Source organism: Humulus lupulus, chromosome X (assembly GCF_963169125.1).
Source record: "Humulus lupulus chromosome X, drHumLupu1.1, whole genome shotgun sequence".
NCBI lineage: Eukaryota > Viridiplantae > Streptophyta > Magnoliopsida > Rosales > Cannabaceae > Humulus > Humulus lupulus.
The window spans coordinates 93,263,858-93,291,679 of NC_084802.1; the positions used below are offsets into that span (position 1 = coordinate 93,263,858).

Consider the following 27,822-nt stretch of genomic DNA (forward strand, 5'->3'; position numbering starts at 1 on the left):
CTATCATTGTGTACCTCGGAGCTTGGTAAAGTACCCTCCTTACGTCGTTCGCTCTCCAAGTAACTTTCCTGTTGTGAGGTACTCCATTATGGGAGTCATCGAGGTCGGCCTGGTGTCGATCATTTCGACCTCCATCCCGGCTTCCTCTATGCTTGGCCTTTCCAAGAATTCTACCAGTACCAGGCCCAAAGTTTCGGCCTCCCCGGAGGTGGTGAGCTTTGCTAGGGCGCCAGCATTGGCATTCTGCTCCCGAGGTATCTGTTCAATTAGGTTGTGCTCAAATGCGGACAGCTCCTTCTTTACCTTGGCCAGGTAGGCAGCCATCTTGGTTCCCCGCGCTTGGTATTCTCCTGATACCTGGTTTACATCGCTGTAGCACTGGACGGAGCTGGCCTTCAGCTCCTGGGCCACCCTTAGCCCAGCCAATAAAGCTTCGTATTCAGCTTCGTTGTTGGATGCTTTGAATCCGAATCGCAACGCGGGGTGGAAACGATGTCCATCCGGGGATATCAAGATGATTCCAGCTCCGGATCCATTCTCATTAGACGAGCCATCTACAAAGACTTTCCACGAGGCTCGAACCGATTCTTCCACTGGCTCTTCTCGGAATCCCGTGCACTCTGCCACAAAATCAGCCAGAGCTTGGCTTTTTATTACAGTTCGCAGCACGTACAGTATCTCAAATTGGCTGAGCTCGATAGCCCATTTCAAAAGACGCCCTGATGCCTCAGGTTTATGCAAAACTTCCCTTAAAGGTTGATCGGTTATGACGTGGATTGAATGGGACTGGAAATACGGCCTGAGCTTTCAGGAGGCCGTAATAAGGCAGAAAGCCATTTTTTCCATCAACGGGTATCGGGATTCAGTTCCGAGAAGCCTCTTTCTAATATAATAGACCGGATTCTGAGACCGGTCTTCTTCCTGGACCAGTACTGTGCTAGCCGCATCTTCCGTGACAGCCAGGTAAAGGAAAAGAGGCTCCCTTGCTATTGGCTTGGACAACACAGGCGGCTCGGCTAAATGTGCTTTCAGGTCGAGGAAGGCACGTTCGTATTCCTCGGTCCACTCGAATTTTTAATTTCCCCGGAGCAAGTTGTAGAATGGCAAACACTTGTCGGTAAATTTGGAAATGAACCGATTAAGGGCTGCCACCCTTCCTGTCAGACTTTGGACGTCTTTTCGCGATCGGGGTGATGGCATCTCGAGTAGCGACCTGATTTTATCGGGGTTCGCCTCTATTCCTCTGGTGTTGACTATGAAACCCAGAAATTTTCCTGACGCAACCCCGAAAGTACACTTTTAGGGATTCAGCCTCATGCCGTACTCTCTTAAAATCTTAAAGCATTCCTTCAGATCGGAGACATGGTTATCAGCAGTTTTTGACTTGACCAACATGTCGTCAACATACACTTCCATGTTTTTCCCGATCTGATTAGTCATCGTCTGCTGCCCGGGTCGTGACTTTCCCTTCATGGAAATGCTATAGCATTTCCTGGCAGCGAGCTGATCACCTCGGACCATGCATATCCCTGTGGAGGAGGGGAATTTGACTGCGAGATGGCGGATGGAGGATATGGCCTCAAATGTTATCAATGTAGGTCGGCCGAGAATAGCGTTGTAGGCGGCGGGACAATTGATGACCACAAATTCGAGGAGTTTAGAGACAGTCCGGGGCCCCTCTCCCAAGGTAATTACCAGCTCGATTGTTCCTATCGCTGCCGACCCTTCTCCAGAAAATCCATACAGCATCATGGAGGTGGCCTTCAACTTGGTGACAGATAACCCCATCTTCTCCAGCGTAGACCGGAACAGCAGGTTCACCGAACTCCCATTATCGATCAGTATCCTTCTAACTCTCTGGTTGGCGAGTTGGGCAGTTATGACCAGAGGATCGTTATGGGGGAACTGGACGTGACTAGCATCCTCCTCGGTAAAAATGATTGGTTGCCTCTCCAATCGTTGTTGTTTGGGTAGATGCTGCTCCGGGATGAATTCCACTCCGTTATGAGCCTTCAACTCATTGACATATCTCTTCTGGGCACCTTTGCTCGTGCCAGCCAAATGGGGGCCTCCGGAGATTGTGGATATCTCTCCCCCTATCACAGGAGGAGGGGTATCCTGATTTATCCGGGGCCCGAGCTGATTTATCGGAGCTTCCGGGGCCTGGTAGGAACTCTTTTCCGCGCATATTGAGCCAAAGGCCCGACTCTAATGAGTGTCTCCATCTCATCCTTCAAATGCCTACAATCGTCAGTGTTGTGGCCAATGTCGTTGTGGAATCGACAAAACTTGGAAGGGTCCCTCTTGGCCTTCTGGTGCTTCAAAGGCTCCAGCTTTTTCTAGGGGAGGCAGGTAGAGTTTGCTAGGAAAATGTGTTCCCTAGTGTTTGTAAACTCGGTATAAGCCGCATAGACTGGCTTAAATTTTTCCACGGGCTTGTTCTTCTTCGGACCATGCTGGTCGCCCTCGTTGCTCCCCTTTCTCTTACCTCCGCCCCCTTGGTTGTTCTATGCAACGATTTGAGTCATTTTATGACATCCGTTTCCACTCCAATGGGCTAATCAAGGGCCTGGATGGTTCCCGCGATCGACGTTCGCGCCTCTTCCAGGTTTATCCATTCCTAGGCCTTGTTCAGGAATTCATCCACGGTGCTGACACCTTTTCTCTGTATCTCTTTCCATAGCCCGCCTCCAACGAGGATTCCAGTCCTCAAGGCCATAAGCTTGGAACTATCATCTGCGTCCCTGGCTCGAGCCGCGACGTTTGCGAACTTGCTCAGGTAAGTTTTCAAGGTTCCTCGGGCTGCTGCTTCACGTTCGCCAGGGTGTCGGCTTTGACGCGGGCAGCTTGAGAAGCTCAGAACGCCCTCTTGAAGTCAGCAGAAAAGGTTTTCCACGAGCTGATGGACTGCTTTTTACACTGCTTGAACCACTGCCTAGCTGGTCCAGTCAAGGTGGAAGGGAATATCAAACACCTTAGCTCGGGGCCGATGTTATGGGCCATCATCAGGGTGTTGAACATACCCAAATGATCCGACGGATCTCCGTCTCCATCGAACTTAGACAGGTGGGGCATTCGGAAACCCGAGTTCGTCCCCCGAGTCATACTCGTCTTTTTCCTTTTCTGACAAGAGCTTCTTCATCAGCTCCTCCATCTGAGCTAAACGCTGCAGGGTTTGGTCCTTACTTCCTTGGTTGTTCTGGGGCTGTTCAACAGCTCCAGTTCTATTGTAAGCGTTAGGCGGGTTATTGTCCCTCCAAGCTTGAGCTTGGTTAGGTGGGACATTCCCACTGTCACGTACTTCAGAAAGACCATCCCCTCAGTGAGTTGAGGCGATCTCGAAGGTCGGCCCTCGGGGTGGCCCGAGGACTTTGCGCCGAACTCAAGCGATTGCGCAGGTCTTCACTGGACCTGCCACTTCGGTGGCCCCCGGTCCAGTAACTCCCGTTTGAAAATCTTGGAGCCCGCTGCTAGGGGTGAGGATTCGAGACTTCCCCGCACGCTCGGTTACGATGGGAAGGACCGGCGGAAGGATGATTGATTCTGCTGCTCCCGTGTGCCGGAATGTCCCGAACTGGACGGGGGGGGGGGGGGAGATGGGTATCTTATTGGTGACAGGGGATGCCTTACTGGAGACGCGATCCTGGTCCCGTCCGGGTGGATTAGCTCGCGGCCGTTCTACTCTACCATCTCCAGCATCCTGTGCCCGACGGTCGGACCGCAGCACGAGAGGGCTGGTTGGAGTAGTCTGTCTTCGCGAGCCTCCTCCGGATCTCCTCTGCGAGCTGCCTCGAGCCCTTTTGGGCGCGTTCGATGGTGGAATCAAGCTAGGGGTTGAGGTTCGAACTGATCGGCTGAATTGCCGATTAGCCCTAGGAAACTCCTCAAACACAGTTTCCTAGTGGTGGTGTGACGTGGGGGTAGAACTCGAAGTTGAGGTTCTGACTGATCGGCTAGGCCTGGGCCGGTTATCCCTGCGGGACTTGTGAGTCCCACTTTGCCTCTTTCCGACGTTAGCGTCGGTTGTAAGAAGGGGTAGCCGGGCCAAGACTTCTTCGATTTGCTTGCTTGCTCTGGACAGCTGACTCCTCAACTGTATGTTCTCCATCTCTATCGCTGTCAGGAAATCCAGGTTCGAATTTGGCGGCCGGGGCGTCGAACTCCCAGTGTCGTCCTGGCCCATCGGCTGCTTTCCCGGTCGCCGCTGGATCTCGGCGTTTTGTTCATCGGATATGGCGGCATGGTGGGCCTCCTGCCCATCATGCTGATCCGCCTCGTTACCATGTCTCAAACGGGTAACCACCATGATCAGGTTTTTGCGATAGCACCAATCTAAATCCTTTCAATGAAAGCACCAAACTGTTGACGCGGTTCTTCGCCAACAGATAATTATACGAATAAATAGGATGGATTAGTGCTAATTGGTGAACCGTAATATGAAAATAGTTTAATTCTAGACTTGAGAAATTAATAATATGGGAAAGTGATCACTCCTTTCTTTTTAGGTAGTTCGAAGGTTAAAATCTCCCTATTTCACCAGTCGATATTATTGATATCTCTTGGTTAATACAAAGTACTTCTTTACAAAAAAAATGCCAACCCCTCGCAATGCCCAGGGTCTTGGTATTTAGAGGGAGAGGATACCAGGGTTGGCAAGGGGGTCATCCCGTGACCTCTTTACCCTTCGCGTCATCTCTGTGACACTGATGATTAATTCATAAAACCTGACAGTGAAGTGTGGTCTAATCAATAGGTAAGGAGGGATAATGGGCCGCATGGCCCAAACTAGGCGTGGGATGTCTGAATACGCACGTTTATATTACGTGTCCGAGAATTCAGGAATGGAATAGACACGTGATGTCTGATATATGCACGTTTACATTGCGTGGTTGTCTTTACAAGGACGGGTGTCAGATCTATGCCGTATCACGAGCTTGATGTAACTCCAGCTCGTGATATTCATATCGCTGACCCGCTGCCTTCGAGTAAACTGCTAACTCCCTAATCAGCTCGGGCTGGACAGGTGGAAACCCGTAACAACAGCTCCGGGTGGATGATTTACACGTGGCAGATCGAATTAGGTCATTTTCCAGCTTGCCACTAGCTCGCGGATATTTAGGGCGTACACAATTTATTTATGTACCAAAAATACTAAAAATACCTATAAATAGTGATTAAAAATAGTCACTACTATAGTGATACCCTGTATATATATTATATTATATAATATTTTTATTGATAATTACTTTATTAGTATCTTATTAAAAATATACTTTAATTTTAACATGTTTAAATAAACACTATATATATTGAAATCTAATTAAAAAAATTTAAGTTGCGTTTGGTAACACTTAAAAAAATATTTATTTATTTAATTAATTAAAAATTTGACAATTAAACATAAAATGTATTTGATAATTCTATTTTTATTTATTATTTTTTAAAATTGTAAGTAAAATTTATTAAATTTTGAAAATAAAATTTTTTAAACTGTTTTTTACTTTTTTTTTTCTTTTCTTCTTCAAATCAACACCTCTTATTATTAAACAAAAAATAAAAATAAAAGTTATCAAACGCGTTTATTATTTTTGTTTTTAAAAACAAAAAACAAAAATAATTACCAAACATATTTTTATTTTCTAAAAATAAGGAAACAAAAATAAAATAATATTTCTATTTTTGTGTTTAAAAATTTCAAAAACAAAAATTTTACCAAACACAACCTTAGCATGTGTGATTTAGTTTAATAAGATAAAATAAATATGAGATCTATTTTGATTTTTTAATATTAACATTACTTAATCGTATAATTTATCAAATATTTTGATATAGCTTTTCCAATGCACAACATTTTAAAATCTATAATTTACCACACTGATCACTTTTTCCCTACAGCCTGCAGTATTTTTTCTCCACAGTTGTCCCACAGTACAACTGCGGCTATTTTTTCCACAACACAGTTGTATCAAACTAGCCCACAGTGATATGATCCATGATATGATATGTACAAATAAATTTAGTTAGCCTCGATTTATATATAAGATCAGCCTTTGTCTGGATCTGCTTCATGTGCCATGACATTACTCCTCTCTCCAGTGGTGTAGTTACAATGGTTCAGTTGCGGAGCATCAAATAAAACCTTTTGACTGTCAATGGAACAAGAAGATGGGTTTGATGAGGGGGTGGCATTGCCCTCAGCCACTGAAGTCGAGACTGCTGGGGTTAGAGGAGTAGCCTCCGCATCATTTCCTCCCCCCTGGCCAGCTCCATCTCTTTGACCACCTACAACCAAACATAGTTCCACAAGTATCAGTTTTTGCAAAGAGCGTTATGTCCACACAAAACACAATAATGTCTATACGAAGGTTTCAATACTTGTGAAAGGCAGAAAATTTAAATTCTAATGTACGGCCTTGATAAGCACTTGACCAGGTGCACTAGATTTAGACATGAAAAGAGTTTCTGAAAGACTAAAGATAATAAGATCATAACCTGTTTGGGTGGTGACAACGTTTGGTATGCTTGCATTTGAGAAAGCAGATGAGTTGCCAGCTCCTTTTTTCATTTTTGACTGCAAAACACAGCCGAATCCCATGATAAATCAGTAAATTTCATTGCCTTCATCACCAGGTATTGCATATTATTAGACTATATTGTTTTTGAGACATGTAATGAACTAAAGATAAAAAAAAAAAAGGGGCTTTTAATCGCATAAAATTCCCCTTGATTTTAACAGTTATAAGTTACTTAACAAGGTCTTGTAAACGAGGAAAACAGAAATAAAATGATATCCAAAAGAGATGCTTTCATGAAAAGCCCCTGCAGAGTATGCTGATTTTCATACCTTCGCATTTTCTTCACAATACTTCACAACAACTGAGATATTTGCATAACGTCCATGAACTAGCGTATAGGCCCACAAGATAAGCTTCCTTGGAACACTGAGATCAAGAATTTCAATGTCATTCATGGTTGGTTGAAATTGGTTGCCCATAGCTGACCAAGATGGAACCAAAAAAAGGTTGACACCAGATGGGGGCATTACACAAGAGCTCTCACGATAAAAGTTATAAGAAGATTTAAGCAAAGCATTGGCCGTCTCCAAATTTTCATCTGACACCTTCTTAATCATTACATTATTTATTTTTGACAATATTGGCCTCCATTTTATTTCAAGAGCTTTCAATTGGGTTGGGTGCTCAAATGCTGAATTCCATAGTTCATCTGTTTGCAAATCAACACAAAGCAATTGGGTTTCCAAACAAGCATCTGATTGACAAAGTACTTGAGTCTCACTGGATGGTTTAGGTAGTGACGGAGTGATCTGTCCAAGGCTTATTATAAGTGAACGACACCAAGCAACCGAAGCATGCCTGCAAACTTTAGCACAATTACTATTCGACAATTTTGGATTCTTAAAACGCTTTCGAATCTTCTCATTTATTCCTTCGAGTATTTCCAGCTTGCCATTTCTCTCTAATATTGTGATATGTTCGTGGAGATACCTGCAACATTCAAAGGAGTGCACTGCTTTCATGCAAACAAGAAAAGATAGCATATTTAATAAATGTATGTAACTGTCCAAGAGTTGAATTTCTCTAAAAATAGTTAGGAATCCTAAATTTAGAGAATTTTATCTAAAGGGCGCCGCAAGAAGAAAGATGCAGAAAAATCCAACACGGCAATACTTCTCTGAAACCAAGTCAAATTAATGAATGAGAAATACCAATATAAGCTGCTCTCTGATGTCTCTGGGCCCTTAATCTCAGATAAGCTACATATCTCTGGCCACAAGTTCCCCTGTTCAATGAACAAAGAAAACATTTTCTCCAGTATTTGCTCAAAACTGCTTGGAGCACCATAGCCAACCTTCTCAGCTTGACCCATGGATGAAACAAGGGCCTTAACATATCTCCCAAGTGCTACTGGTACAAGATCTTCAATGCATAAGGAGAACTGGGGAAAACCAAAAAATATAAAGACCAATACAATTTACTGATTAACTTGTTTATAAAAAGCTTTCTATGAAAACAAAATCAAGATAGAGAAAATTAAATTTTGAACTGCGGGTTGCCACTTTTTAATCAAGATAATTTGCAAAATGCTATAAACTAAGCAATAGCTAGAGTTTGAATGGTTACCCTTTTATCTGCTCGAAGAGATATATAAGCCCGTTCAAGTGTACAGATGTCTCCAGTCTCCTCTAACAGTTTCAAATAGAATAACAGATACTTGCGAATACAAGTAATAAATTTTCGAGAACTTTCAGGTAAGTTAACTTCAAGGATCTTCTTGCTCCCAGAAATAGCAGGGTGTTTGCGTCTGTGCAAAGGACCTCATTAAGTATCAATGTAAAAACTACTTAACAGGAGAAAAGAATACAGGCAGTAAGACAATTAGAAATAATATAATAGTTCTTTTGTCAAGCTGCTTCGGTTTAGAATGAGAATTCTGATAAGTCTTTTACATAGAGAATAATATCTAGTTGGTAATGATGCAATTGGAGAAAATAGTAACTACAACTCTTTTACACGATGATAAAGAATTTAAGCTGTTTATGTTTTCTGATTTATGTTAGGCTTGATAAGCCTAGTATCCGGTTCACCTATACTAGGAGGGGGTCGGGTCAGAAGGGTCAAGGGTAAATGGGTCATTTTGTGTTAGTTGGTTAGAAGGGCAAATTGGGTACTGAGTAGCCTATTAGTGGGAAAAGGAAGCTAGTAATTAGTTATGCAAGAATTGAGATGATTCTAGGCATCATGGGGATATTTTCCTCTCTGTTTGTATGAGACTCATAGCATATTTTTCATTCAACAAAGCTTCAGATTATTCATTATTGGTTTACTGTTTTATTGCTTGCTATTCTATTTTCTGGTTTCTACTATTCTGTTTTCTGGGTTCTACAGAGATTGTAGATAGGTCCTATTAATTGGTATCAGCAGCCAGGACCGGCGTTCGGTGTATGCCGGTATCGACGAGAATGGAGACTCGTGTTGTGGGTGTTGAATCGGCCTTATCCAGTGTCCAAAACCAGCTCAACGATCATGGATTGCTGCTTAAGGATCATGCGTTGGAGCTGGGCTCTCTGAAGGACGTGTTGGATCGTTTGGTTACTGCCCAAGGCAGGGTGGCAGATGAGCTTGCTTCTCTTCGCGAAGGGTCTCACGGTATTCCTGGTTCGGGGCGTCGTCTTTCCGGCGAGGGGTCTGTGGCGACTAGCGGGGGCGCTTCCTCCGGCCGTGTGGTGGATGGTGGGGATAGACGATCTGAATTTCGGGCTCGGAAGATCGAATTGCCAGTTTATACGGGAGATGACCCAGATGATTGGACTTATCGTGCGGAGCGCTACTTTAATTTACAGCGATTGTCTCCGGCCGAGCAACTGGAAGCGGCGGTCTTGTGCCTTGAAGGAGCGGCTCTGTCTTGGTTTCGCTGGGAAAATCAGCGGCGACCCATTCCTACGTGGGAGGAGTTGAAACTTCTACTTCGGCGATTTCGTCCCACCCATGAGGGGTCCGTTTATGATCGGTTCTTTGTCCTCCAACAGGTCACTTCGGTTCAAGAATATCGTCGACGATTTGAAGCTCTTGCTGCTTCGGTAGAGACAATGGGGGAGGCTGCATTGCAGGCTGCTTTTTTGAAGGGACTTAAAGTAGAGATCCAGGCCCCTTTGAGAATTTTGGAGCCCAATGGGCTGTTACACATGATGGAATTGGCTGAGCAAATTGAAGCCAATCAAGCTTTCACTAAAAGCTTTCGGACTGGGCCTAGTGGGCCCATTAGGGCACATCCACGACCACCTTTGACCAGCCTCTCCCTACCTGAACACAGTAAGGGCACTTTTGTCATCTCTCCATCATCTTCTTCCTCTTCTAGCCCGACTCTTACTAGCCCTAAACCAGCGGCGGCTCCGGCGACGTCCACGGCGTATCGCCGCCTGTCTGAAACCGAACTCCAGGAGAAGAAACGCAGGGGAGTTTGCTTTAAATGTGACGGGCGTTGGACTCGAGGGCACGAATGCTCGCAGGCGGAGGTTCAGGTGGTGATTATTCAAGATGAGGCCGTGGATGCACCGGCCACTGATCCGATTGGGGAGGTTCTGGGCATTGCAGCAGCTACGGAGGCGGCTGAGGCGCACATGGTGGAAGTTTCTCTCAATGCAGTGGTCGGGTTGACGTCCCCCAAAACTATGAAGATTTTGGGTTCTATCTTGGGCCACGAAGTGGTGGTTTTGGTGGATAGCGGGGTGACACACAATTTCATCACCACGGAATTAGCCCAGATTTTGGCATTGCCATTATCCACGACTGATGCTTATGGAGTGCAACTGGGCAGTGGTCAAGCAGTGAAGGGGGAAGGCATATGTCGCTCGGTGCCGTTACATTTGCAAGGACTGGAAATAATCTTAGATTTCCTACCGTTGCAACTAGGCAGTACTGATGTTATCTTGGGCGTCCAATGGCTGCAAACTTTAGGGGAAACCACTCACCATTGGAGGAACCATACGATGAAACTTCGAATCCAGGATCAGCCCGTGGTTTTACATGGAGACCCTCTGCTTCACAAGACTTGCATTTCGTTGAAACAAATGGTACGGCTGCTCCAACATGAGCGGCAAGGCGTTTGGGTCGAGTTGGGTTGCGCTTCGGTTATTCCGGGCTTGGCAGCATATTCGGATGAGATACAGCAACTTTTACAGCGGTACAAACATGTTTTTGACACACCAACTTCGCTACCGCCGCCGAGACGACATGATCACGCCATTGTCCTTCAGCCCGGCACCACTCCAGTGAGTATTCGCCCCTATCGGTACCCACATGGCATCAAGGATGAGGTCGAGAAAATTGTTCAAGAGATGCTGAAATCAGGGGTGATCCAGCCAAGTAACAGTCCCTACTCGAGCCCTATTCTTTTGGTTCGAAAAAAGGATGGCGGATGGAGGTTTTGTGTGGATTATAGGGCCCTTAATAGAGCCACGGTACCCGATAAATTCCCCATTCCAGTTATTGATGAGTTGATAGACGAGTTGCATGGGGCTCATGTATTTTCGAAGCTTGACTTGCGCTCGGGGTACCATCAAATTCGGGTGCGGCCGGAAGATATCCATAAAACGGCCTTTAGGACTCATGAAGGCCACTATGAGTTTGTAGTGATGTCATTTGGACTGACCAACGCCCCCGCCTCCTTTCAATCTCAGATGAACGACATTTTCCAGCCCCATCTTCGAAAAAGAGTATTGGTCTTTTTCGACGACATCCTCGTCTATAGCCCGGATAAGGAAACTCATGTCAAAGATCTTGAAATCGTGTTGCAAACATTGTCTCACCACCAGTTTTTTGCTAATTTCAAGAAGTGCTGTTTTGGACAGCGGCAAGTTGAGTATTTGGGTCACATTATTTCAGGCAAGGGGGTGGCGGTGGACCCTTCTAAGATCCAATCTATGCTGGATTGGCCGCTGCCCAAAACAATTAAAGAGCTGCGGGGATTCCTTGGGCTCACAGGGTATTATAGGAAGTTTGTCAAGAACTATGGGGCCATTGCTAGACCTCTTACTGACCAACTCAAAAAAGACCAATATGGCTGGACCGAAGAAGCTTCTGCTGCATTTGAAGCACTGAAGAAAGCGCTGACCACAGTACCTGTCTTAGCACTTCCAGATTTTACCAAGCCGTTTGTGGTTGAAACTGATGCTTCGGGGTTTGGCGTAGGAGCTGTTTTGATGCAGGAGGGACGGCCACTAGCGTATTTCAGTCAGGTATTGAAGCCCAAAGCGAGGCTGAAATCCATATATGAAAAAGAACTCATGGCTATTGTTCTAGCGGTACTCAAATGGCGACCTTACCTCCTAGGACGACGATTTATTGTGCGAACAAACCAGAAAAGTCTCAAATTTCTGTTAGAACAGCGGCTGGTTACTCCGGAACATCAGAAGTGGTTAGTCAAATTGTTGGGATTTGATTTTGATATTCAATATCGCTCAGGGGAAACAAATAGGGCGGCTGATGCTTTGTCTCGGGTCGGTCATGTGGAATGTTCTTTACTGACATCTACTACATGGCTGAATTGGGAGCTAGTTGATCGTGAGGTGGCAGCGGACCCTTTTTTGTCTCGGGTTAAGGCAGATTTGGAGCAAGGAAAAGTCATTGCTGGGTTTTCAATATCCCAGCAACGGATACTGTACAAGGGCCGCTTAGTTTTGTCCAGCACTTCAGCTTTGTTACCCCATTTTTTGCGTGAGTATCACAATTCGCCCATAGGGGGCCATTCGGGGGAGCTGCGAACTTACCAACGACTAAAAGGAGATGTTTATTGGGTAGGAATGAAGGCTAGGAATGAAGGCTAGGATCTTGGAGTTTGTGCGTTCTTGTGAGATTTGCCAGCGAAACAAATATTTAGCCATGTCACCAGGGGGTTTATTGCAGCCTTTATCGCTGCCAGCACAAGTTTGGGAGGAGTTGACTATGGATTTTATAGAAGGGTTGCCTAAGTCGGAAGGTGTAGACACTATATTCGTGGTGGTGGACAGGCTGAGTAAATACAGCCACTTTATAGGCCTTCGGCACCCCTTTAATGCTAAAATGGTGGCTGAAGCGTTTGTTACACATGTAGTCAAGTTGCATGGAATCCCGCTGTCTATTGTGTCTGATCGTGACAGAATTTTTCTCAGCCATTTTTGGTCAGAATTGTTTAAACTACAAGGGACGGAACTTCGCCATAGTACTTCTTATCACCCCCAAACGGATGGCCAATCCGAGGTTGTGAATAGGTGCCTAGAGACCTATCTTCGTTGTTTCGCTTCGAACCGTCCAAAAGCTTGGGCTAAATGGTTAGCGTGGGCTGAGTATTGGTACAACACCACTTTTCACTCCTCCTTGGGTTGCACTCCATTCAAGGTCTTATACGGGCGTGACCCCCCACCGTTGATTCGGTACGCAGCAGGTACCACTCATGTGATGGCTGTTGACCAGTTACTGGAAGAGCGCGATGCATTCTTGGATGACTTGAAAATGCACCTGCTGCGAGCACAACAGAAAATGAAAGAAAGAGCGGACGGGTCGCGGCGAATGGTGGAGTTCGCTGTGGGAGACAAGGTATTTGTGAAATTACGGCCCTACCGACAGAAATCATTGGCTACCAGAAAGAATGAGAAGCTGGCAGCAAGATATTACGGCCCGTTCGCAGTTCTGAAACGCATTGGAAAAGTCGCTTACCGCCTCGACTTGCCTCCTTCGTCAACCATCCATCCGGTTTTTCATGTTTCGCAACTCCGCGCTGCTGTCGGGATTGCTCATTCTTCCACCACGCTCCCATCCACTTTAACTTCAGACCTGGAACTTATTGTAGAACCTGCTGAAGTGCTGAATATCCGACAGAACCCAGCCTCTCCAGACCAATGTGTTGAAGTGCTTATCCGCTGGAAGGATCTGCCAGATTTCGAAGCTACGTGGGAGAAATTTGAAGCTATACGACGTCAGTTTCCGGCATTCAACCTTGAGGACAAGGTTCACAACTTGGGCGGGAGTAATGTTAGGCTTGATAAGCCTAGTATCCGGTTCACCTATACTAGGAGGGGGTCGGGTCAGAAGGGTCAAGGGTAACTGGGTCATTTTGTGTTAGTTGGTTAGAAGGGCAAATTGGGTACTGAGTAGCCTATTAGTGGGAAAAGGAAGCTAGTAATTAGTTATGCAAGAATTGAGATGATTCTAGGCATCATGGGGATATTTTCCTCTCTGTTTGTATGAGACTCATAGCATATTTTTCATTCAACAAAGCTTCAGATTATTCATTATTGGTTTACTGTTTTATTGCTTGCTATTCTATTTTCTGGTTTCTACTATTCTGTTTTCTGGGTTCTACAGAGATTGTAGATAGGTCCTATTAATTTATCAAGGGATTGAGTTTCATTGATGTGGTTTCTTTTTCATCTTGTCCTTTCTACGCGTTTATTTTACATTAACATCAATACTGTTTCTTATACTAAAAAAACAATACTTTTTTACATGATTTACTAGACAGTTCAAATTAGAAAACTAAATTCTAGCAGCTGAACAGAACGATGTGATGAGTCATAACCATGTAATCTTGTTATCAAATCTATGACAAAAGACTGAAAACCCCTCATATTCTGGCTCTCTATTCTCAGCCTTTTTTCCCCCTTTAATACCTTGAAAAATTGCTCAAAAAATGGTTTCTATATAACTATTTTTTCTTAGATTTATTTATTTTATAGGTTTTGGTACACCACCCTACATTACTATTTTTGCTCCGAATATGTAATTGGAATTAATGGCAAAGTTCTACCTTCCCTTCTTCACTGTGCTATCAATCTCCCACATGTTTATTGTGAAAGATGATCGAGATGATTTGAAGCAAAAAGAGAGTTCATCCTTCGCCTTCTCCAAATCACCAGGGTCACCTCTTTTATATAGACTTTGAGCAAGCATATATCTAGCTTTATGAAAATGTTTCAAATCCCCTTCAACACACGCTTCAAGGGCAGAAAGACAATCACTGTAAAGAATGCGCCACACCTCCAGTGTAAGTAAATCCTCATGATTTATTTCTCCAGCATCTTCTTTTTTGCTTCTATCCTTTTGGGAATTCTCAGCATCCATTCTATCTAAGAGAGTCATGACAGCATCTTTGTTTGATTGACTAAAGGCATATGCTGAAAGAACCTGGAATGACCGAAGATATTTTAGAAAAATTAGTAAAAAAGTTGAAAGAAAACAAATCTTGCAAATTTTGAATAATTAGGTAACGTTGGAGAATCATGAAATTGAAAACCTTTAAAGCCTCTAGGTTCTGTTTTCCACATGTAAAAAGTAACTTTAAGCGTGAAGCATGCATCCTGTACACAGAATCCACAGCTGATGGATTCAAATTAATAGACTTGTTATAATACGATAATGATACGTCACTAGAGAACCCAAGCTTTTCACAGAGTTTCCCAATATAGTAAGCATCAGACCAATCTTGCCTGAAACAAAAGGGAAAAAGAATTACCACTTTGACTTCGTGCATGGGGAGTTACTATATGAAGGGCATTAATCTCATAATAAATTCTGGATGACAACTTAGACAAGATTATACAAATGAGTAAAAAATGAAAAGTGGCATAAAAAGAGAGGGACATATACTTGTGAGCAAATGCTTTCTTAAAATGTCTCATTGAGTTCTCACAATACATCATCCATGCTGCATCCTTTACAGGTATAACAGATCGCTGATCATAAAATGGCACCACATTCTGCAGACTATCGTAGTATACCAAAGCCAATAACTCGTGTATCTCACACTGAGGCACAAAAATGTTCATTACATTAATTGACAAAAATCAAAAAAATGAACAGATGCAAAAAATACTTATATCCATTATTTAGTCGGAATAATCTAAGCAATATGCACTGAAAAACCTAACTGAGTATTTACTGCACAAAAACCAACTGAAGACAGCCCTGCAAGGTTTTAACATAAGAATACATGTGATGTATAAGCTTATCTGGCAAACAAAGAAACATAAGAAACCATTTCAAAATTCAAAAGATTCTAAAATCATAATTAAGATATATAATTTTCAATGGAGATAAACCTTGACAGCAAGACCGTAGGACCTACATCCAGCTCTATCCCTTCCCACAACTAAAATGACCATGAAATAAAGTAACCACAATGAAACAAGAAAGGTAAAATGTAGGAAAAAATCCTCCACCCCTAACAATACATTAATGGATACAGAAACTGAGAAAAACCTGCTGGGATGATGTCTTTGCCAAAGCCAGACTCATTAACAGACACCGTCTACTCCTCTTTCGGCTTGTCTCAACTCTCTTAGAAAACATAGCATTCTTCCTCCATCCTGCTACATTGATGTGTTTACTGCCATCATTTAGCAGCAAATCTACCTCCTATTTCCATATAACAAAGAGGCATTTTTATAGAAATCAACATCAGCCAGGAATATTTGAGGCTGTGATAGTAATAAAATAATAATAATAATAATAGGCATTTTTTTTGTAACTTTTGAAGCATTGTAAAATTTAAATTGATCAGATGAGACAATAATTATACCTCATCATATATATTTGCAAGCCGTTCCCAACTTTCAAATCGTAGAGGGTTATACAATAAATCATATTTGAAGAGGTTTGCATTATGCTGTACAAATTCCTCCCCTTCCTTGGTGAGCACAAAGCCAGGCCATTTATCAGTTGCGCTCATTTCCTCAGACAGGGCAAGAAAATAATACAAGTTACTGTAAACCTCCAGGTATGGCTCAGAGCTGCAATATCACATCAGATAGTCGACTACTAAGGATTATGAGGTTCATGCTTACTTGCAGATTTAAAAAATAGCACAATGAAAAATAAAAGCTTCAAACCGATGAAGCATTCTATTCAACTATACCTCCCAACCAATGTCATCTTGTGCTGTTTAAAACTTCCCAAATTGGGAAGTATTGCCTTTGTTATGGTTTCAAGAAACCCATCTGAACCAGCCTCCTCTGAGAGTTGATCTTCACATAAATTATGATCATCTAAGAACTTATCTATTGCGTTTTCAGCCAAAATGTCTACTGGAGGCTGTGGAAAATGTTTACGTATGGCTCTTAGTACTCTGCGAAGTTTTACCAATCCAGTTCTCTGGCCAGATACACATTAACACAGCCAAATAAAGGTCAGATTCTAAGACTAACATGCTACACATCCCAAAACTTGTAACCCGTGTAGTATCAAATACAAGCATGCAAAGTTTCACATGTCCAGAAAAGAAAAAGAAAAAAAAAGCTCACATATTAGAGTTCAGCATACAAGCAGGAGAGAGAAAGAGAACTCACAGAAGAAGCCTTAGCATATGGGAGTATATATAGAAAGACATCAGCACACTGTTCCTTGGTCTGATAATCTCCACGACTAGTATTTCTGTGAGTAGCTAGATCATCTTCATATGATGAATCGGATCTAATATTAAGGCCATATAAGCAAAAAAAGCACTGGTCCAAAGCATTATCAATTTTTAACTCAAGTTCCTCTTTTTCATCTTCGGTGAGTTCCTTACCACCTTCAATGGATTGATCACTTGCTTTCTCCCCTGTTTTGAATTTGCCACTGGAGTTATTACTGTTTTGCTCTCCACCACCTACTACTACAGTGTCTTTATCTAAGGGTTTATGAGGTGAAATGCTTTGGGAAAGCACAACTTCATGAGTGTCCTTTTCCAAGACACTAGTTTCATTCTTTCTACTTTGACCCATTTCCACATCTAGTGTCTCTGATTTTGCTTCAGATAGGGAAATCTTTAAACAAGTGTCAAGGCTAACCTGCTCATTGCACTCAGTTTTTTCCTTGTTCAGGGAGTTGTTAGATTTAAGCTTCATATCCAAGGCCAAAAGGTGCTTAATTGAAAACTTAAGAAATATTCCTTCCTCCCCTGAGCCATCTTCTCCCGCACAACAGAGCCCATACTCAGCAAGCAAGTCGTGCGTTGCAACAATTAAGTCAACCTATGTGAAGACATGAAATGACAAATTAGAAAAGCAAGAAAGTGAAACAATAGTAATAATCAGGAAACAATTTATTGAATAACAAACTACATTAAAAGTCCTATAACTCATACAAGTAAAGCTTCAATGAAGAAAAGGTTTAATTTAAGAAAAAACAAATACATGACTCACTTGAGTTTTAACAGGTACCGTAAGGTTGAGATGCTGAAGTTTGCAGAATGCAATTGCAGCTTCAACAAAGCAATGTCTTTCTGTTTGATCAGCAATTACTAGCCCGGAAGATTTCTTACTCAGGAATATGCCAGCAATATTGCACATTACTGACAACAGCAAGGACTGAATATCCTTAACGGTGCTTGCAGGAACAATATTGCCATCCTGCAAGCGTAAATGAGGACAACACAAACATATGAAAATAGAGTGAAGAAAGTATGTATGAGAAAGGATGTAGCAGCTGAAAAGCAACTCTATTTCTTGCAATCACAAACAATCATCAATAAGAAATTTCAGGGAAGTGTTTCGTAATATTCCTAGTCCATCACAGTTATACCAAAATTGGAATATGCCAGGTAAATATTAAGATTCAACTTTACAATTATAATGCAAAAAAATGCTCCAAATCAAAATGCATTGTAAATATACCTAAAATATGCACCATGCAGCATTTATAATATTTCACTTACCGCTTCCACTAGAAGAGAATAGATGGATTATATAATTCTCTCACATGGTCTTCACTAAGACAGTATGGACATGGTTACAAGATTATTCGGCCTTTAGAACCATCGACTAAAAGGAAAAGATATGATGTTCTTCTGAAAAGTAACTATCATCTTCACTACCATCGTAGTCTTTTATGAGCATTTTCTAAGTTTCAAAATGATGTGACATGACAAGATATTTTTAAGGCACCATGACAACAAAGATACAGTAAGACAAAAATATAATAACTTACTGTATCTCCATGTGGATCAATCAAGTTCTTAATTTGAGAGACACATTGAGATATTGCCTTTACTTCCTTCAGTACTAAGGAATTCCAGCGCTTGCACGAACTTTCTTTTAACTCTACATCAGAAGCATAAGGCACTTTTGGCCCTGACTTCATATGGAACAATTTACAAGCAAGACCTTCATCCATTCCAGCTATCGCCACAAGTATTTGCAGCTTTCTCCTATGGCAATTTAAATACACTTCAATGTCTAGTGGCCTTGTCTTTTCACAAGCTTTTAGTAAAATGTCAAGAGCTGATAGTTCAATAGAAGTAATCTCTTCCCCATCTTTATCTGGAACAAGGAATGATAGTGTATCAAGATGAACATCTTTTGTAGAGGATAGAAGTGGAGCAAGCAAGGTCATGCACTCCATATACAATTCTTTCTCAATCATCTCACCCAAGGTCTTCTCCATCAAGAAATCAACCTTTAAGAAGTTAATTTGATGGAGAATCCTATCAATAGTTATCTCTTTGACTACCTTACAATGTGGAAGGCGGACCAAAGATTGAGAACCTTCAGAACTTTTATCGTTTGTCAAAATTGATAGTGAAATACTGAATTGTTCAAGGGCCTTTTCCTTGTTACCTTCTAAAATAGACAATCGCCCACTTAACCAAAAATACCGGACCCATAAGAAATTGTTATTATTTAAGGACAAATTGTCTAATCTTAAATTCTGACTTATAGAACCAGCAACTGATGTTCCATCATTACATTGGGATCCTATAAATGTAGAGCTATTTCCATTACCCAAGTCACAACTCATGTAATTAGGATAATCCAATGCCACAGATTCAATGATCCTGCAAAGATGATAAGATGTCTCTGACACAAACTCGGATACTTTGGACGTATCAGAAGAAGAAGATCCAATGTCATAATAAAGTTCAGCAAGAAAAAGATTGCACTCGTGGGTCCTCTCCTTTCCCCAATGTCTTGTCATCCTCTCCAAATCCAAGAACTTGATAAATGCATCTTGATACACGAGTCCTTTGCTTGCTGTATCTTCTAAAAGTAAGTGAGCCATATGATAAGCCCCACAATTGTTTGAGGTCTTTCTAAGAAATTTGGTAACATCACTATATTCAGTATCACATGGTTTAACTTGATCACTATGAGAAAGAGAGCTATTAGCAGAATTTTCAGTATCTTTTTTACCTAGTTCACCAGCAATAAAAGGTTCTAGGTATTGAATTACAACCTTAGCTTGGTCCTTATCATTAGTGAAATCAAGATCTTCCTTCCCTGGCTTCCTGTTCCTAAGTCTTTCAAGACGAGTGCTCCGCCTTTCCTGTGGTTGTTCTTCTAGAACATTTGTGTCTTTTTCTTTAACCACACCTGCTATTTCAGAGCTAGTATCACAAAGTAATGTAGCTGCAGTTATTGGGTTAAGTGTTTTCCTTTCCTCCATCCCAGAAGCATTTTCAGAAGCAAAAGGTACGTGAATTAATAGTTTGACATCCCCAGATCTGTAAGATTTCTCACCATCCTTCTCAAGATGACAACAACTCAGAGGAAGTAAGACATCCAAGAGTACATCAGCAAGACTTACCCAAGAAGCTTCTGCCAGGTGTAATTCTAAATTCTGGTTCAGCTTTTTACATGCAATTCCCTCATCAAGATTCTCATCAGTTGCTTTTCTCTTATCAAGGAATTTAAGCCGGACATGTTTCGGTTCCAACTTATCTATACCTCTAGGAGCAAAAGGAACTGGTTCTGAATCTTCAATGGTTTGCTTGACATGCAAAGCACGTGAATGTGATGGCCAGTGCCTCAAAATTAGCTCAGTGACAGAAAGACATGCAACCTCATCACCAATGGCAATAAGGACTTCCAGTAATTTCTCCATACAGTTCCCTGCAAGCATAGATAAAAAAAGTTGGATATTTTTTTCCACCCAATCACAAAAGAATGAAAATTAGAAACAGAATAAAGAAATATCATCACCAAATAATTTTCAAATAATTAGACGATAACATATATCCTCACAATTATTAGGGCTACATAAAAGCCCTTGCTCGAATGCCCAGCGGGAAATACTGAGTAAGCCCATTGAGCACGATAATGTTCCCAGCTGATTCCAGACAACAGAATCTTTGGTATCAATCTCTACAGCTTGAAGATAACAGTGTAGTGCATTCTCATAATGTAATGATCCTTGTTGAAGGAAAACATTGGCAAGATTCTTCAACGCCAAAAATCTGTAGTAACCAAGATAATTAATCAGACATATATATTTACACTATTTTTTTGGTTTTTTGTTTCATGTAATATCCATAAGATGGTGCCAAGAATATTTTGTTGAAGATTATTACCAGCAGTAGAATAAAAGAAATATATAATAAGAATGTTCACCTCTCACATTAACTTATGTACAACGTAACTATATATATAGAAAAGGCGATACAGCTTACTTGTCAGTCATATCCTACCAATGGTAAATATAACTACATCGATGAGAATGACAATGATGAAAACAAACATAGTCAATTACTTACAAACAAGTAGCTTTAAAGAAAAACGCAGGCGCAGATGGATGGGAGAAATCTTATACAAGTTTAAACATGTACAGTAAGTAAGATATAAATAAAATAAAAAAAGTTGCCCCTTATATCTAAACCTGAGTTGCAATAGATGTCCATCACTAGCACTCCCATCCACCTACATAACCAAAAGAAAATTATATAAATATATATATATAAACACATAAAATAAAAGTAAAAGAGAGAGAGAGAGAGAGAGAAAAAGAGAGAGAGAGAACAAAACTCGTGCGAAATGTTCTAGTAAAGAAAGAATTGCCTGTGCATTTGCTATAAGAGGGTCTTTTAAGACAGATTCTAAGAGCTGACGAGCTTTTTCGTATTTTTTAGCTTGCAATTTAAGCAACCCTTCTTGATAAGTTTGTGACAGATGAAATTCCTGACATTGTCAAACAAAGAAAATAAAATGGCTTAAGGAATTATAATTTTCATTCACATTACTCATTATGGAACTCAATGGAATGAAAAGAATAATCATTTTTTTTTCTTATATTTGAAACAAGAGTAATCAAATTTATGTTCAATGCAGTGCCCGAGATATTCAAATTCAGTCCAATGCAGATATGAAACTACAACAAATTTAAGGCATTGTTCAAGCAATTATACAACTCCCCCACCCCCTAACCCCAAAATAAAAAACAATATTAAATCTTAAGAGAGAGAGAGATGCCTGTGCTTCTTTGGTGGGAGCTAAGGGCTCCCATTGGCCTTTAGAGTTGGTATCATTGATAGCTGCGATTGAAAACTGAGACAGAAAAAAATCAAAATAATGGAACAGTGAATGCTTAATTGCAAAAAAAAATCGGGGTAAAACAGAGCTAACGCGTAAAGAAGAAACCTACCATATTCGAAACAGGAAATGCGGTGTTCCGATTCCAGTTTGGGTTTGGGGTGTTGTAACTCATAAACTTCAACACTGCCAGTGTAATTAGGAATTTAGGGTTTCTTTTTTGATTTATTTTACTTAAAAATGGTTAACTCAGCAGAAAGAAGTGAAGGGCAGACGGAGGACCCCCGTCGAAGACGGTTGTTGTGTAAGGGTATGTTTGGTAAAAAGGATGGAGAGAAGATGGGATAGACCCTAAACAATTACTGCCAAATTTGGAAAACTAAAAATAAATATACATAAGTGATGTAAATTATCTATTAATAATAATAATAATAATAATAAATGTACTGTGTTTTGTTCCATTATTTGTTTGGACCCTGTGTTTTGATAAATTATTTTTTAGACCCTATATTTTGTAAAATGGTTAAAATAGAATCCTAAACTCAATTTTGATGAAGAAAAAATTAAATATAATAACACCGTTTTTAAGCAGAATGATTTTATTTTTGTTTTGAATTGTTAGTTTGGTAAATTATTTGTGATTTTAGTTAAGAAAATATTGACCAAAATCGAATTTAAGGTTTTATTTTAACCATTTTACAAAACATAGGGTCCAAAAAGTAATTTGTCAAAACACAGGGTCCAAACAAGTAATGGGACAAAATACAGGGTCCAAAAAAGTATAAACTCTAATAATAATAATTAGTAGTATTTACAACTTAATGTTTCATGTTAAATTCAAATAATTAATTTTTTATTTTTACGATATAAATACTTAATGTTTAAAATATGTTAAAGATAAATATATAATATTTTTTATTTATGGCAAAAATACCTAAAATTGCTCAAACATTGCTTCTGTAAGTACTTCTGTTAAAGTTGCTGAACATGTTAACCATACAGATATTTGTCACTCTATAATCGATTCATTTAATATTTTCTTTAAAAAAAAACATTTTAAATTTGAAAAATTAATTAAAAAGACATTTTAAATTAATTCTAATTTTAAAAATACATATTTTGAGGACAAAAATACTCAAATTACGGAGTTATATATATCTGGTGAGTCAACACTTAACAACTCTAACAAATGAGATACTGACAAAAACAATGTTTTAGCAACTTTATGTATTTTTATAGCAAAAAAAATTGAGTATTTATCTTTAACATATATTGAATATTGGGTATTTTTGCCGTAAAAATAAAAAATTAAGTATTTAACTGTAACAGGTGTGAAACACTGAGTATTTATGCTACAAATACCCCTAATAACTAATAAATTAAAAATATTTCAAAAATACTTAAATACAATATTATAATTATAATAATTTAGAAAACTATGTAAAAAAGAGTTTGGAATATTGGCGGCAGTAATTAAATTAATTTTTTATTAAAAAATTAAAAAAAAATTGTTGAAAATTATTTAAAAATCATTTAAATATTTTTTGTCAAGAGATATTGTATCATATTAAGATTGCAAATGAGCACAGTTATACATAGGAGAAGGGGGGGATCTCTTCAATCCAAGAAAGTTATTGTCTATCCTAAAACATACTTAGTGCCAGTTTGGTATAGCTGTATTGTGGGGAAAAATAGTTGTAGTTGTGCTGTGGGGAAAAGCAGATACAATTGTGCTGTGGGGAAAAATTGTTGAGTATTTGGTAAATTATAGATTTTAAAGTACTGTGAATTGGAAAAGTTGTATCAAGATGTCATATTTATTTTATTTTATTAGAACAAATTCACATGTTTAAATTAAATATGTTTTTGATAAGGGACTTGTAATGTCCCAATTCTCTAATGTGACATAGTGTCTGGATTAGGGAGCCAGGAGGGCCATGATTAATTTAATGTATTATTATGTGGTTATATGCATGATTATGTGAGTTATATTATTATATGATGATAATTGCATGCATGTGGACCCATTTCTTATTAGAATGACATTTTTGTAATTTTGGCTCATTGATGGCATATTTGTATAGGGAAATTTGATTAATCATGCTTACATTAGCTTAATAATTAAAATTTGAACCAAAGTTAACCACCATATGAAACCAATGCTCATCTTTCATTTAATACCAAAAATACCCCTCTTATAACAAAATCTCATACCTTTCCTCTCTAAAATCTTGCAAGAAAGATGCACATGGGTAAGTGATTTTCTTTGATTCTTGTTGTTGTTGATTGTTTTTATGATTTAGAATGCTGTTTAGATGTTGGATCTGTAGTTTGTTGGTATTTTTTGCTGTTTTTTGGGTGAAAATCGTGTTCTGTGAAAATCTGCGTTTTTTTGTTCCTTGATTAAAAGCCCGATAGTGTTCGATAGAGGCCCGATTTGGGCACAATAGTTGTTGAGTTTCAAGGTTAGGGGTGAAGGTCCGATGGCAACCCGATGGTTACCCGATATGTTTTGTTACCCGATGGTCATTCAGGTCCGATGGCTACCCGATGGTTGCCCGATAATTATTTTGAATATATACACCCTTTAAGTATGATAATGGTACGATAGTAGTCCGATATATGCCCGATTGTTGGTATTAAGTTACTGCGGACCTAATAGTACGATGGTACACGATGGTACCTATACGTACCCGATACATGCCCGATCGTACGATGGTACACGATAGTACACGATGGTACACGATAGTGATAAAAAACATAAATAAAAACTGTAACTTTTCCCCTGCCCATTTCCCATTCCCTCTCTCTGCCAAAACTTCACTCCCACAAAACCATTGAGCAACCCATAACTACCCTCACCCGACGCATCTCTCTCCCTCACCCACCCTCACCCGATGCATCTCTCCATTCACCCGACAGTCTGAAAAACCCCCACCACCCGACGAAGGAAAACCCAGACCACCGGAAACCAAGCCTCACCGGAGACGAAGACGAAGACGAAGGAAAACTCAAACCCCGAAGAAAAACCGACACCCCATTACGCAAAAATGTCTAGGGTATGTGTTTTTTTCAATTTCTTTTCCATTGGAAAATGTTATAGTATGTATTATTGAATTTGACTGTGTGAAATCTGACTGTGTGAAAACTGGTAAACCGTAAAATTTTGAAAAAAATTTATGGGTTTTTTAGAGGTACGATAGGGTACGATAGTGAGTCGATAGGGGTACGATAGTATTTGTGTTTTCTCATAACTTCAGGTTGAAGATGATTGTACGATAGGGGTACGATAGTGGTTCGATAGGGGTACGATAGTTTTGTGTTTTCTGATAACTTGAGGTTGAGGATGAAGGTACGATAGGGTACGATATTGGGTACGATGTGTGCCTAATATTGAGAACAAATTGTTGTGTTGTTATAATCCGATGGTGTACGATGTGAGGTACGATAGTGAACGATAATGTTATAGTTCCAGTTTTTATTTTTTTTCATTGGTGTCCGATATGGTGCGATAGTATCCGATAGTTGCTCGATAGTAGATTGCAGAATATAAAATTTGATGTTTTTTTTTTGTTATTCTATTTAATTGGGTATTTATTTGTTTTATGCAGAACTTAAGACCTCCACAACTGATAGTTCCAGTAGAGGAACATTTTACGGGACGTATCACTTGGCGCGGCAGTTGGTACTTTCCAAAGATTAAAGCAAAATTTATACAGTGTGGTTTATTGGATAGGGTGAAGGAATCCCCTTTCAAACAGTTCTTCATGGCGGAACCATTAAATTTTTCTGGTGCCTTAGTCCATCAGCTGTTGTTGCACAAATTCAGAGGGGAGAAGACTGACGAAGTCCAGTTTTATATTGGGAAAAAACGATGTAGATTTAGCCAATTGGAGTTTGCTTTAGTTACTGGTTTAAATTTCGAGGCCGGACCGTCTGAAGCTGAGATTAAAGCGAAGACCACTTCGGATCAGTTGATTCTTGAGTACTTCAATGGTCATTCCCCAGTGAGCATAGGGCAACTGCGCAGAACTTTTGAGAGTTGTCAAATAGTTGATGATGTGTACAAGATGGGTTTGTGTTTATTAGTAGAGGGTGTTTTGAAAGGTCGTGAGGAGAAGTTGATGGTTTGGACTGACATGCTGAAGATGGTAGATGACGTTGACTTCTTTTTCCAGTACCTGTGGGGGAAGATATCATACCAGAAGTTGTTACAAACTTGTCAAAAAGACTTTGTAGAAATGAAGAAGCATTTACAGAAGAAGATTGAGAAAGGAAAGACTCAGAAGGAGGCCAAGTACTCTATTTATGGGTATGCTGTAGCATTACAGTATTGGGCTTTTGAGTCCATCATTGAGTTGGGTCAGGATTATGTTGTGAGATTGGGCCAAGGCATTCCAAGAATGATCAACTGACAGAGCAAGGAGAAAGTAGAGAAACACAAAGAGCAATTTATTAAGTTGTTTGCCAAAAAGGTGAGCTTTTACTTTACTTTTTAAATATTTTGAATGTTCTATATTTTGTTCTAGATATGCAATTCTATGGGTATTGCACAATAGGAATACGATAAGGTACGATTTGAGTACGATTGTGGGGTTATTTTGTGGTTTTTTGTCAACTGTTTGAAAACTGGCTAAGGGGTACGATTTGGTACGATGATGGTCCGATTGGGGTACGATATGTATTCTGTATTCTTTATTAAAGTAGTTGTAGAGGTACGATAATGGTACGATGTAGTACGATGATGGTACGATAGTTAGCAAGTAATTCTCACTTACGGGTACGATATTGTTATGTTATGGGTACGATATTGGTACGATATTTGCATGATATGGGTACGATATGGTACGATTGAGGTACGATTGAGGTACGATTGAGGTACGATTGGGGTACGATAGGTTACCATTGTTCATCGATGACAATTACTTATTTTTTATATTGTTTTACTTTCTAATCTAAATATTCATTGTTTTTGGTGGCAGTTGACAGTATACCTCTACCTGTGTGCCCGACCTGCTGAAGAACAGTATGTGAGGACCCTTACAAACAATGAAGCCCCATTGTATGTGGACATGGAGTTAGAGGAACTAGAGGTGGGTGCCGATGGACAGCCTACACAGGAAGCCTTACAGAGCCAGGCTGAAAAGCTTGCTGAAAAGTTAGCGGAGCAAGCAGAAGTAGCAAATATTTTTAAGGAGGTTCCATCACCTCCAGCACCTGAGGCACCTGAGGTTCCCCCATCAGCACCTCATGCCAGCACCTCCTCCCAAGCTGAGCAACCAGGCTACTCTATGATTTTGGCCAGGTTGGAAAAGGTTGAAGGGCAACAAAGTACCCTTATTAAAGGTCAGTCCGAGATCTTGGGTCAATTGCAGAAGCTAATGACAATGATGGAAGATCTTAGTAGGCTAGCTCCAGATCCACACCCTCAGTCCACTGAAGAAGGCCCTTAGTCTCCTGTAGATGAAGACATTCTCCCTAACGATTACAGACCTGATGATGTAGATGATCACATTTTTCGCACACCAGAGGATATGCAAATTACTGTAATCGGAGATACTGAAGATTCTGAGGTACAATTCTTAGACATAGCTCCACCAGCACCGGAGAAGAGGAGAGAAAGAAAGAGGCCTAGGTGGTTCGATGAGTACACTGCAATGAAGAAAATGAATAAGAAAACGAAGACAGCAGTGAATGTGGATCCATTGAGGGTTGTTGATGGAAAATTACTTATGACCTTTCACAAGTGGTTGCTTGGCACTATTGGGAATTAATATCTGAGGGAATGCTTCTCAGGGACACATGATGCTGCTTGGTTCCTGAAACTGCATACTCCGAGGACATGGCTTTCTGACTCTGTTAGTTTTTTATAACTTCATAATTAAAAAATGTTGAAAATTTATTTAAATGTTTCTATATGTAGTGGTACGATATAGGTACGATGAGTGTACGATGGTAGTACGATATTTATAAGTGTCAAATTATAAACTGTTTATATTGTCAATGGTACGATGGTGGTACGACACTAGCACGATAGGGGTACGATATAA

The 27,822-nt window shown here is 40.3% G+C and overlaps 2 protein-coding genes across 3 annotated transcripts; one reads left to right on the forward strand and one right to left on the reverse strand.

Moving 5' to 3' along the window:
• Nucleotides 1–5,763: 5,763 nt before the first annotated feature.
• LOC133803245 (calcineurin-binding protein 1) lies at nt 5,764–22,123 on the reverse strand. 2 transcript variants are annotated; one of them, XM_062241215.1, is made up of 21 exons: nt 21,885–22,123; nt 21,713–21,787; nt 21,302–21,421; nt 21,123–21,163; nt 20,492–20,703; nt 18,459–20,359; nt 17,675–17,881; nt 16,838–17,503; nt 16,408–16,643; nt 16,072–16,282; nt 15,753–15,908; nt 15,593–15,642; nt 15,422–15,458; nt 15,141–15,298; nt 14,788–14,980; nt 14,302–14,678; nt 8,142–8,322; nt 7,727–7,956; nt 6,845–7,505; nt 6,493–6,571; nt 5,764–6,282 (listed from the first exon to the last, which is right to left on the reverse strand). In XM_062241215.1, the coding sequence occupies exons 1-21, from the start codon at nt 21,945–21,947 to the stop codon at nt 6,044–6,046; spliced, it is 6,093 nt and encodes a 2,030-aa protein (XP_062097199.1). In that variant the 5' UTR covers nt 21,948–22,123; the 3' UTR covers nt 5,764–6,043. The 2 variants fall into 2 exon arrangements, with proteins under 2 accessions (XP_062097199.1, XP_062097200.1); XM_062241216.1 differs by lacking the exons at nt 15,422–15,458; nt 15,593–15,642.
• A 2,646-nt stretch (nt 22,124–24,769) lies between these two features.
• Nucleotides 24,770–27,546, forward strand: LOC133806055 (uncharacterized). Its single transcript, XM_062244191.1, has 5 exons — nt 24,770–24,831; nt 25,384–26,148; nt 26,332–26,343; nt 26,755–26,930; nt 27,264–27,546. Exons 1-5 carry the CDS (start codon nt 24,823–24,825, stop codon nt 27,544–27,546), a joined length of 1,245 nt encoding a protein of 414 aa, XP_062100175.1. The 5' UTR covers nt 24,770–24,822.
• The last annotated feature ends 276 nt before the right edge of the window (nt 27,547–27,822 follow it).

Coding starts and splice junctions, on each gene's coding strand:
- LOC133806055 (XM_062244191.1), top strand. Junction 26,931..27,263: donor GCTGAAAAGCTTGCTGAAAA/GTTAGCGGAGCA, acceptor TAACGATTACAG/ACCTGATGATGTAGATGATC.
- LOC133803245 (XM_062241215.1), bottom strand. CDS start 21,947: ATGAGTTACAACACCCCAAACCCAAACTGGAATCGGAACACCGCATTT. Junction 20,704..21,122: donor GGACATCTATTGCAACTCAG/GTTTAGATATAA, acceptor TGGTTACTACAG/ATTTTTGGCGTTGAAGAATC. Junction 6,572..6,844: donor ATTGTGAAGAAAATGCGAAG/GTATGAAAATCA, acceptor TGTGTTTTGCAG/TCAAAAATGAAAAAAGGAGC.